This window comes from Aphelocoma coerulescens, chromosome 1A (genome assembly GCF_041296385.1).
Source record: "Aphelocoma coerulescens isolate FSJ_1873_10779 chromosome 1A, UR_Acoe_1.0, whole genome shotgun sequence".
Taxonomy (NCBI): domain Eukaryota; kingdom Metazoa; phylum Chordata; class Aves; order Passeriformes; family Corvidae; genus Aphelocoma; species Aphelocoma coerulescens.
The window spans coordinates 28182004-28194161 of NC_091014.1; the positions used below are offsets into that span (position 1 = coordinate 28182004).

General features: G+C 36.5%; 1 protein-coding gene across 5 annotated transcripts in view; it reads left to right on the forward strand.

The window, feature by feature from the left end:
• DOCK4 (dedicator of cytokinesis 4) overlaps positions 1-12158 on the forward strand; it is a 230487-nt gene that overhangs the window by 186254 nt on the left and 32075 nt on the right. For all 5 annotated transcript variants that reach the window (XM_068997410.1, XM_068997418.1, XM_068997428.1 and 2 more), the window contains 5 exons: positions 1418-1566; positions 3126-3211; positions 8628-8723; positions 9930-9990; positions 11720-11813. In XM_068997410.1, coding sequence (XP_068853511.1) covers positions 1418-1566; positions 3126-3211; positions 8628-8723; positions 9930-9990; positions 11720-11813 — 486 coding nt within the window. The remainder of the gene's footprint in view (positions 1-1417; positions 1567-3125; positions 3212-8627; positions 8724-9929; positions 9991-11719; positions 11814-12158) is intronic.

Genomic DNA, 12158 nt, shown 5'->3' on the forward strand with positions numbered 1-12158 from the left:
GAGATTTCTGTTGATGTGATTTCTGAGATACTGTCATTTCAGTTCTATCAATCTTTTCCCCAGCAAGATGTGAAGTTGCAAAAAACTGTCTTTCAGATCAGCCTGTACTAGAGAGAGACATGTTCAAAATAAGAAATATTTTCTTACTAATATCTTGTTAATGTCTGATAAGTAGCATATTTTACTTATTTACAATATTTAGTATTGCTTACTCACTAAGACATCCCTCTAAATTACATGGATACATTATGGGTATTTCAAAACTGGTATGTCAAGGATCCACTCCCAGGTCCCATCTCCTTCCTGCACGCACACCTTAGTGTGCATCACCGTCCCACGCATGTTGTTTTCTGCTGAAGGGAAACCTGGGATGCAGGCAAGTGATTCCTTTCAGTAGGGGTGAGTTTTGTTGGACACAATATGGATCTCATCTTGTAATGTGTCCAATTAAATACTATAGTCAGGATGTTTATGGTGTTACAGCATTTTACAATTCTTGTAGCAGTAAGAGTCGTCGTAAGGCTTGGTCCTTGTACAGTCACCTTGCTTTCATATGGATAAGCATTCTAGGATGTTTCCAGAAAGGGAAAGTTCTTGTTCTCCTTTGCACAAACTCAGGCACTGAACAGGGCAGCAAGCAGGGCTGAATGCCCACTAGAATATCCAGAGGTAGGCTGGACGTAAATTAATTCCTATCTTGGAAAATCAATGCATCCTGATTCATAATCCCTTAATTTTGAGGATGTCAGAAGTCTTACTTGTGGAAAACTGAAACTGAATGGTCAGTCTTTACTGTATGCCATTTCTAGCTTTTCTGACAAGAACTTCATTTTCTGTTAAGTGGAATGTGGTGACATAATAGAAGATGTTTCAGCATTGATTTTCAAGCAAGTTGTTTTGAGAACAGCTGAGTCATACCTTCCTTTTCCTGCAATTGAAACACATATTTCCATTTCTATACTTGCAAAACTAAAGATAGGTAAAAATCAAAGTACTTACCTCTTTCTGATGAACACAGAATATCAGGCAGTTAGCCATTTTGTAAACACAAGGATGTAGAGCTTAGAAACCAAATTATCCCTGTGAAATATAAATGAAATGCCTAGAGAGTGCTTTGTCTGTCTTTGTTCTTTTGCTGGAGGATTAACTTCACATACAGCTAACCCACTGTCACTTCTGAACTCAGTATTGCGTAATAAAATCTGATAAATTATGTTCGCCTTATATTCTTGTATTGTCTGTAGCTTGCACTTTTTGGGCTTAAGAAATAGCCTGTGCTGTGATGGACATGTGATTTTTAAAAAAATCTGTAGACATTTGGAATGCTACTTTTTCATTCTTCAGATAGCATTTGGATTGCTTGATAATGCAGAGGATATCCAATTCACATTCAAGTTTATGTTCATTTTCATTTTAGGGGAACACAAGCTTCACTTTATTCCAGCACTGATTGGCCCCTTCCTGGAAGTGACCTTGATCCCTCAGCCAGACCTGAGGAATGTAATGATTCCTATTTTCCATGACATGATGGATTGGGAGCAAAGGAGAAGTGGCAACTTTAAGCAGGTACTTTGTGTGAAGCTGTTTATAAAACAGGACTGAATACCAAGCATTTCATAGAGTCCTAGTGGACTTGAACCTGGAGCTCCATTGGTGGTTCAGGGTGGAGAAGGTATCCACAACTCTGCTGTTGGAGAGGGATTACAAGGGTTTTCCCTTTTTACTCTTTGCAGGGCTAGTAAGGTTCTCCAGCTAATACTATCATGTTAGTTTTGTACAATGAAGGATAAAATCCATGGCCTGCTGAAGTGAAGAACAAAACTTGAGCTGTTTTCAACAAGGTTGTTGTGGTGATTTTTCAGCTCTGCCTTACAGTAGTACAGACTGCTGGTTAGATAGGATTCAACCAGCTTCCCTTCTGGTTACTATGGAAAAAGATCAGATGTTCTTCTTCAGTAAAGATCCAAGCATTCTTGTTGCTCAGACACTTTCTTAATGGGCTAGGAAGGAACGACCAAGAGTGCCATCTGCTCCCACAGCTCCCACTCAGTTCTTTCAGACTGCCTCAAACCATTCTCAGTGCCCTCCTTCCTGAGGCTTCAAAATGAAGGAAAGTAGAAACATTTTAATTACTCCCAGGTAATCATAATGCTTAGGGTGGGAGCTGCATCCAAAACACAAAACAAACTATTAAGAACAGAGGAGTGCATGTGATGTAAGTAGGTAGTTTTCACTATCAATATATAAGCTTATTTTTAAAAATTACCGCAGAAATGTTAACAAGGAGTGAGAAAGAAAACAATCCACTTGTTCTGCTTCTCTGTGTTTTCAGCTTGGGTTTAAGTGTAAATTGTAATAGATTTATTCTGTAATAAAATAAGACAACAGCTTGGTTTCTCCCCTAGATTTGGGATAGTTAATATATTACTGTTAAAAAGGAGGTTTTAAATGTGAATACACAGTGTAGCATCAGCTCTATATTTCTTATAATCAATACACTTAAAAACATGCATTGGAAGAATCATTAACCACCAGATTTTCTTAACCACAAGTTTCTTTGATAGCTAATATCTAAGTCCAGCAAATTTGATTTCTAATGAAATACAGTGGCAGGTGAGAGGGTTGGGAGAGTCTGAGCTCTCAAGTATTCTGAATGGTGCAGGCATTTATGAATATTAAGTTATAAAGAATGGGGTGCAGGTCACAAAAGATGATATTTTTACTTAAGTCTAAGAAAATAGCTTGTGCTTACAGCCTTGCAGTGAGAATTCAGGCAATTTATTTGGGCTGTGTGCTTTTCCTCTGACTCCATAAATAGATAGCTGCCTTAGCAGCAGCAAATGCTACTCAGCCTGTAGTTTTAAAGTCACGTTGCTCAATTTAAATTAGCTCCCTCCCTCAAAAAAAAAAAAAAAAAAGAAAACCCACCAAAAAAAAAAGAAAGCCTCACAAACCTCGGGAATGATAACAGCTTCAAAGAGATGAAGTGACTTATCACATGATTGACCAATAATTCTAAAATATTCATTTAGCAAAGTCCCTTACATAAAACTAGATCTTCCCTCCATTTTCTCTAATCTCATTAAAGGAAAAGAAGCTGTTTACACCACACTTATATGTTGCAGGTGGAAGCAAAGCTGATTGACAAACTGGACAGCCTAATGTCAGAAGGTAAAGGTGATGAAACATACCGAGAACTCTTCAACAGTATGTGAGTAATATGTTTATCTTATAATTCCTTGAGTTCAGTTGGTTGTATCAGATGCTAATGTCATTGTAGAGAAGTAATGCTTAAACCAGTTGTGATGCTCATTTTTTCTTTTCTTTTTTTTGTTTCCTTAAAATCTGAAGAATAAAACATTTCGTGGTGTTGTATAGCATCTGTAAAGTCTGGCAGTACTTCCTGCATGCCTATATAATTGGGAAAGGCTAAATCTGTTATATCACAGAACATTTTCTTTCTCTACCTACTAATTTTAAAATCAGAAAAGCAAGAAATGCTTCCTAATTTCATAGGGTGCAAGTAGAGCTTAGATGGAGCATTTTGAAAACAAGGCATGACAATTCAACAAAAAGTGTTTAATAAGTGATTTTCTATTGCTACAAACTTGTACTCCTCTGAGTAATGTCACCTGTTGATTTATTGTTTGATGTAAGCAATTGTGTTTATTCTGATAACATTATTTCTTTTAATTTTCTTTTATAAATTACTGGCCAAGCTTTTAGTGTTTTTTCGTGACATGTCACTTAAGTCTAGTAGGAGAAGCAAATGATAATGCTGAAGTCCCTAATGTTGCCCATAAATTATTCCCTGACTGAAATAAATGATTGTCACAGAGTACAGGTACAAAATAACGAACTGGACTCTGTCTCTGTTGTTTCTCAGAGCTCAATTCCACCAAAGTGAAAGATTTCACTTATTTCTGATGTGTTTATTTTAGTAGGAAATGTACTGTTCCTCTTCAGGATTCTAAGCTGCTATGTTTTCTTCAGTATTACTAAATAACATGACTTTTTTTTCCTGTTTATATAGTTTCTTAATCATTCCTTCTTCTTTAAGTATTATTTTTGGCTCTCTTGTCTTTGGTTAAAGAACAAGATTCAGGTCTTGGTGTCTGAAAATAGCAAACACACAATAATCTGTAATTGTACTGAGTTAAAAAAATAGAGTTCCTAAATATTTATCATGTATAGAAGCAAAAGTGGGTAGAGAGATTAGGCAGAATAGTATGGAATTGAATTAATAATAGCAAATAGCCGTTCAGTATGCTAAAGCAGAGCTTTCCTGTAATTATTCATGATGTTTTCATAATCTGCATAAAGATAATAAAAGGTAAGATATTTTCAATATTTTAGTAATACAGTATTCTACCTGTAATATTAAGTCATTAAAGGAAAAGCTCTAATTATAAAATGATGCCTATGCAAAATACATCAGTGTGTCTATCACTGAAATAACTTAAAATTCTATAAGAAAGCATACTGGTATCAAACAAAGTTCCTAATTTTTTTATGGTTTTGAGTAAGATTTTAGCTGGGGAATGTTAAACATTGTACAGTGAAAAATGTTGAGAGCCTTTTATAAATCTAAATGCCGAAGACATAGCCATGGTAATTTAAATTGCAAAATGTCTCACAGCATCAGGATACTTGTGGTTTCTGTCATGGTATAACAGAAGTTAAAACTAAACTCTTTGGGAAATTTCAGAGTAACTGCTTGAGTTCACTCCCAGCTAACAAAAAAGGTAGTAGTTACAATTAGTTTTTTACTTTGATTTGACTATATGCATTACCACCTCTCAAGAGGAGAGCCTGTAGAGGATACTAATTCTAAAATGGAGGATGACATATTGTTCTAGGGTATGTGAAGAAAAATGATGACAATCAGATGGACAGTTTAGGGAGTTGACTGCAAGAGACGGGGTCAGCCTGAGATTTTGGGGTTTCTTTATTTCTTCCATGGGTAATTTAAACTAAGCAATTTTAGAGGATCTTTACACGGCAATATTAGGGTGTCTGTACACAGTGCAAGAAAGCAGACTTGTGTAGGCTGAAGTGGCGGAGATGCAGCAGGTGCCTAAAAACTGAAATAGTAATACAGTTTTACAGCAAGCAGTGGTTTTCTAGTCTTTCATGAAAGCAAATGCTACAATATTACCTGAACTTTCTGAAGATTAGGCGTGATTAATTTTGATAGGTATCACTGGGAGCCAAGGGGATGCACACACCTACTTCGAATACAGCCTGGGAACTGCAGTGGGTGTGACACTTTCAGGTTTTGTCATGCTTTCTGTTTATTTTGTCTGAATTGGAAGATGAATTTAAATCTCTTGACTCCCACGTTAACTGCTTTTTTTTCCCAGATACAATCACTGCATCTTTCCTCTGAACATCTGTTTTCAAGGATAAATTATAAGCATCTCTGGAGATAGCTAAAATACTATGTGCTTAGAATTTACTGCCTACAATGGAATTATCTATGTCAAATAAAAAGACAGAAAGTAGGGGGAAGGTGACTGCTGTTTATTTTGAATCAATGTCTTTTTAGGGACTTGAATGTGACTATTCACTGATTAGCTCCTGATGTCATTTGAAGGACCTGCAAAGCATGAAGTAGTGAGCATTTTGTTATTATGAGAAACTAGATGCTGCAATTGGTATCTATTGTAACTATGGTATGAAAGCTGTTCTGATCTACATTTACACTGTAATACTGCAGTTGAACTCCTGAGTTAATTAGCTCAGGGAAAAGAATGATTTCACTTTATTAAACAGTTGCTGGTTAAAATTAAATCCTCAGAAGCCAAGTTATATACTCAAGTAGCTCTTTCTTCTGAATCCGATGGATGCTGCCAGTTTATTACTCCTGTAGCTGTATTTCAGTTTGGCCTAAGACAAGCCATTCCAGATTTGGAAGTTAGGTGGCCACATTACTGAAGCACAGAACCTGGACTAATGAGTCCTGCTAGGGGCCTGGCAGTGAGACTTCTCTTTGAAGAGATTGTAGCTGACGTTCAGCTGGGCAGGCATTTATTACTGAGTTCTGCCAGTTTCTGGGTGATTTCTCTAGCTATGAAGCTATTATATAAAAAGTGATGACTGCTACCTTTCCTATGCTGCCTTCAGTCATCTTAATTTCTTCCCCAAATGCATGACTGAATTCAGCACTGCCCAGACCATTAGACTCTGTCTGGAGTGAGTCTTTTGAGAGCCTTTATGACTCGTTCAGGGAACCTCTGGCTATAGTGAGGTCTTTGTACTCCAAAGCAGGCATCCGGATGTTTTAAGGCACCTCTAGGATTAGCTGCCTGTGAGCTAAAAGTCTGAATAAGTCTGAGCTTTAGGCATCCAAAATCCATTAATTAAATGACTCGTCTAGCCTGATCATTGTTCTAAGCCTGGTGTTTGTCCCTGGAGAACTCTGGTGTTCTGGGTCACCATTTTCTTACTCTTGGGGTACCCAAGATTAAAAATAATTGACCCACCACCACCAAAAAAAACAAAGCAAACTGTAATTGTTCGGGTGAGCCCAGGTGTTGGGCTATAGTAGCATGAATAGACAGAAACATTTTTATTGCTTCTTTATGTTGTTTAACCCCCTTAGTGCTTTGTACAAGATAGCCAAGCATCTTGGCTATGCTTTGGGATCTGTAAGAACGGGGATTCAGTTCCACCTAGATTTAGTCAGGATACATTTGAGTAGCTTTTTCATTCTCAGTGTTTGTTCTCTGCATTGTGTGGAAATGTGTGGTGGGAAGAGGGAGACATGCAACAGAAGGCAAGTCAAAAATTTTTTAAACTGACGACATTGATGTCAGTTTGAATACATACTTTGAATGTATCTACTCAACCCATTATTAGAAATTGTCTGTTTATAATGAACATGCTAGTGCAATTTTAAAGAAAATGCGTAAGTCAAATGCAGATAAGAACAATCTGTTTTGATAGAGAAGTCAGACTTCTATTGTTTTTCTACAGGAACTATAGGTAATTATTTTGTTGAATCTAGGTTGAAATGTTCCTTTTTAATATAGGGTTAAAAGGAAGTAGAAAGGAAAAATCACTGCACTAATCAAGGTTTAATAATGTGACAGACGCTACTCTTATTTCTTATAAGACACAAATGCTTGTATTAGAAGGAACATAAGGGGTTCAAAAGCAAATTAAGGTAGCCTGTGTATTCTGTATGGAAAACAGAGATGCCAGCTTAGTGCTTCAGCATTTTCTGGTTAATGATAGCCTTGTCATCTGCCTGCTAGCAATGACAGATAGCCTGATAGTCTCTGATTGTGAGGGAAAGACATCTGATTGCCTCCTGAAGAGGTGAGTTTAAGATGCATGCAAGGGTGCAGGATGAAGATCAGTATTTCCTCCTCACTTCCAGCAGAGCACAGCTACATTTAGGTCAAATTCGTTTGGAGAATTGCATCTGTGACATCCCTGAGTCTGTAAGGAGCAGAGCTGGAGTGTATAGCTGGTGCAGTTGGCATGTAGGAGTTCCTGAGTGCTATTACATGTTTGAAATTTGGACGTAGGAGAGGGACTGAGCATGCTCAGGGTAGATGAAGGTCAGTGGAGCTGACAGCTTGCCCACTGCAGAAGGAAGGTTCAGAGATGCTGTTAACAACTCTCTAAAGCCTCTAAGTGTATGGATGTGGTAATTTTCAGAGGCTTCTAAATAAACCATAACTGAGTACATTTTCAGGGAGACTGCTGAAATATCTCTCCATGGATGTGACATCCACCTAAGCTCCTTTACCAAAGCATAAAAGTAACACAGATCTGTTTATAAATATTTCCTTGCTCATTCTTATAGTGAAAATATGGGAAATTCATGCCTAAATGATTAATAAATAAATTGATAAGCAGTGAAAATCAGAGGCCTGTAGCAGAATTATACTAAGAATAATAATAAAATTATATTAAGTATAGTTTTACTGACAGCTCCACTTACATTAACATTTGGAAATCTTTCCATTTCAGTGTGTAATCTGCATTTACATTGGTGTAAGAACTCAGCAAAACAGTTTTTAATAAAAGAATCTTATGGCACATTAAGCTAATGGAATTGTACATGTGCATTGATAGTATGTTCTCAGAAAGAAATGTTAAGTGAAGAGAGGGAATCATGTTAGTAAAATCCCTCCTCTATTCTTAAATTTCATGCATATTGAAGTATTAGAGAAGAGAGGAGAGAATGAAAAATTTGTTAAAAAAATTGAGAAGGTATATTGAGCTGATGAATATTCTTTTCTAGGAACACCTTTAAATTCTGCATTTTCTAACATATCAATGTGAAGTAAATATATAAATTTTATGGATGAGGTGTGTTAAGTCTTTGGGATATAAATATATTCTGAAAATTAGGTATTTCATATATTTTAATCTGACTCAGCTAATACAAAAATCGTTTGTTTTGTCAATGCTTCCTGGACTAGAATTCCACTTTTTGGTCCTTATCCTAGGTAAGACACTGTTTGCAAATTGTGCTTCTTGGGAGGGTGTTTGTAAAAGAAAATCTAACTATCAAAGATGTTGCTAAGGTATTAAGATACTGGTAAAAGCAGAGAGGTTGTCATAGTAACAGTTAAAAATAAACAGTGAAATTTTTCTGGCTCTTTTTTCAGTCTGCTGAAGAAAATTGAGAGGGAAACATGGAGGGAAAGTGGTGTTTCATTAATTGCTACTGTGACTCGCCTCATGGAGAGGCTCCTGGACTACAGGTGAGTGATTATCACAATTTAGCAGTAGGCTTGTCACCTTTGAAATATTAGGAAACAAATATGGTTATCTTGCTCAAACAGTGACTGCACATGGATACATGGATACATCAGGTGTAAGTGCTCAGGATCTCTGACAGCAGCTGCTTAGTCATCAGGAAAATGTAACTGGCAGGATGAAAACAACCAAGTAGTCTCCCCATGGTGTAAAAATCCCATAGCATGTATGAGTTTCCTGTCGGGGATTGTAGTAACTTCTGGCAGTAGGTTAGTGACTCAAGTCTGTCTGAAGACACAGAGCTCAGTACTAATCACCTGACAGTTGTTTTACACAATATGTAAAATTCTTATCACTGTGTCAATCATGCTTAGTTGTAGTGTCAGCTGGCACAGTAAGTATGTATACAAAGACATGATCTCTGGGTGAACACCTCACATCTGACTCTACCACACGATCAAAGGAGAGAGAAATGAGAGGCACGTAGTCTCTTTCAGGAGTGTGAGACTAAAAGCAATTTTCCCAGTCAATTGTGAGCCTGTGTAGAGGCTTCAGATTTCAGCTTAGTCCTCCTTATTGCCAGCAGCTGTAGCACTTTCTAGAGCTCAAGTGTAAGGTTTTCTCTCTGATTCCATAGGGACACATGGTGAGACCTAGTACTCCACTTGCTATCATCACTGATAGTTTATAAGGAAAGCTATTTCATCAACAGAGACTGAACTCTTAATTTCTAGAAGCATGGCACCACTGTTTTTCTTCAGGGATTTGTTGGATTACAACCTCCGGGACACCCAATCTTTCAAAACAGTGGTGTTCTGTTAGTTATGAGAGTATTTGGGGCAATTGTTCAGCTCATGTATGCAAGAATGTTTTACAGTTATGTTAAATTTCTTTTAGTGACTACATGGTGATGTCTGCCTGTTATTCTTTTATTTTAGCATGGTTATACTGGCTATTTTTATCTGTGTTATAAAAAAAGTTCATATAGTAATGACAAAGACAGAAAGAAAACATTGACTTTCTTGACAACTGAGGTGTTCAATGTACTACAAAAGGAGGCATGAAATCCCTTAGCCACTTAGGTCCTCTGTTCACCCAAATGCCATAATTTCAGTCAGCTTGCCAAGTCAAATATGTCTGTTTTCTGAGGTGTGCCTCACTGTAAGAGGATAAACATCATTCCTTTTGACTTTCATTACTTTCTGCTCTAGGGACTGCATGAAAATGGGAGAAGTGGATGGCAAAAAGATTGGCTGCACTGTTAGCCTTTTGGTTTGTATAATACTTTTTCTTTCCCTTTTTGATATCAGTTGTGCATTTTCTACTATGCAGATACACATTTGAATAGGAAATACTTTGCTTCTTGTTGCAATTTAAGTGGAATTTGACAGAATATATTATGCTTAGGGTCACTGATTGTTTTTTTTTCAGGCTGAGATCGATACAGTAGGGAGTTAGTCTTGTCATTTCATAGCTGGGTTCTGAGGTCTGCAGTACTGCTTTAATCAGTTTCAAGTCTCTTTCTACTGGATAAACTTCACCAAAGTACTTTCCAAGTTTAATTAGTCTCTGAGTTCATAGAAACAAACATACCTTTCCTCCTCTCCCAAACCCAACAAAACTTACATGTTTTTTCTTGTTTCTTTTATTCCTCAATAACTGATTCAAGTTGTTTCTTACAGCATGTAATATGGGAGATAGGATATCTTGTAAATACTGCAGGCTGTTCTCTCCTCAGTAGAAGAGATAGAAATGCTGCTCAAGACCTCCTGTTGTCATGTTATCATCATTACAACAAACCAACAGTGCTAAATCATAAGTATGAAAAAGATGGCATTTTTTTTTAAAGATGCGTTTTGATTCTAGGCCAGTTTCCACTGACAAGTGTGTTGACTTCTGTTAATCTTGGAAAGTTTCCATTTTCATGGTGGATCTTTTGAAAAGCTGTATTTTTAGCCAGAGGAAAAAAAAAACAAAATAAGATGACTTGTAATTCTGCATTTTTGACGTCAGTGAAACAATTTGGTATCACTTCTAAGTGGCAGTTATACATAAGAGAACAAAGGATTTGTTCAGTAGGAAAACAGTGCTCTAAATAGGGATGATATTTACTATGAAGCCATAAAGCAGCTGGCTTGCTGTCAAAATATCTGGCATGATCTGAATTCTGTAAAGCACCTGGATTATTTTCATCCCTAAGGAGTTTTTAATCTATTATTAGCAAATCATCCAAGATTTGTACAAAAAGAAAACTAAAATATTTTAAAATCCCAAAACACCATATTACTTTTTAGTGGGATTTTCAATGACTCATACGGGCTAAGGTGGACTTCATATCCTAATAATCTTCAAAGAAATTTTTAATACTCTTGCACAACAGAGAGACAACAAATGCTTCATTTTCTCAAATCAGTTTGAAAAATATTTTCCCTATAAATTTTTTATTTTTATGTTTTCATAGTGTTCCTCCCACCTTTTTCCTTGATAATAACTCAATTTAGGAAACAGTGGCACAGAATAAGAATACTGTACATTAGGAGAAAAAACTGCTTAGAGTTCAAAATAGTGATTTAAACAATAGAACAGAAATTGTTAATTGCTAATGAGAACCAGGGCTTAGACTCTTCTAGCCTACAAATTTTTATTAACCAAAGCAGATTATCCTGAATGTTGAATATGTCTAGCAGGAGGACTTCAACTGCATGTCCATTGTGAATGTGGCAGTACTTGTGAACAGTGCTGTAGGGTTGTGCTCCTCTCTCCCTGTAACTTTTTCATACATTGCTTCAGGGCTTGTAAATAGATAATGAATGTTTTGAACTAAGAATTATGATGTTGCAGTCCATATTTTATCCATGTAACAACAAATAGCAGTTAAATGTTCAGAAATCGAAGCTATGAATGTATTTCTGGAGTATTATGTTTGAAGTTTTTTATTTGTAACCACTATCATAAATTTATTAACTACTGCATTTTATTACAAAATTCAATTTTATTTCAGAATTTTTACAAGACTGAACTGAACAAGGAAGAGATGTATATTCGTTATATTCATAAGCTCTATGACCTACATCTGAAAGCACAAAACTTCACAGGTAACTGAATACAAGCTAGAAAAAGATATTTAGGTCTGTGGTTTGCAGTCTTTTGCAAACCTGTAATCTGTATCCTCAGTGCAGAACATACCAACCCAGGCAACAGCTGAGTTTCCTTGCCTAATTGATGTCTCTTAAAATACACAGCTTTTTTCAGCCCCACAGCTCTACTATTTTCTGAGCCATGTTGAAGGTAAATGACTTCTATTGATACACACTAGCAATAAATGTGTGATACAGTCATTTTTCACCCAAAAGGAGTAAAGTCTAGAGGAAGTTTTTATTATTTCATTTAGTGGTATCTGAGCCTATACCCTTTCCTGTAATGCTTCTGGCTATCTGTTT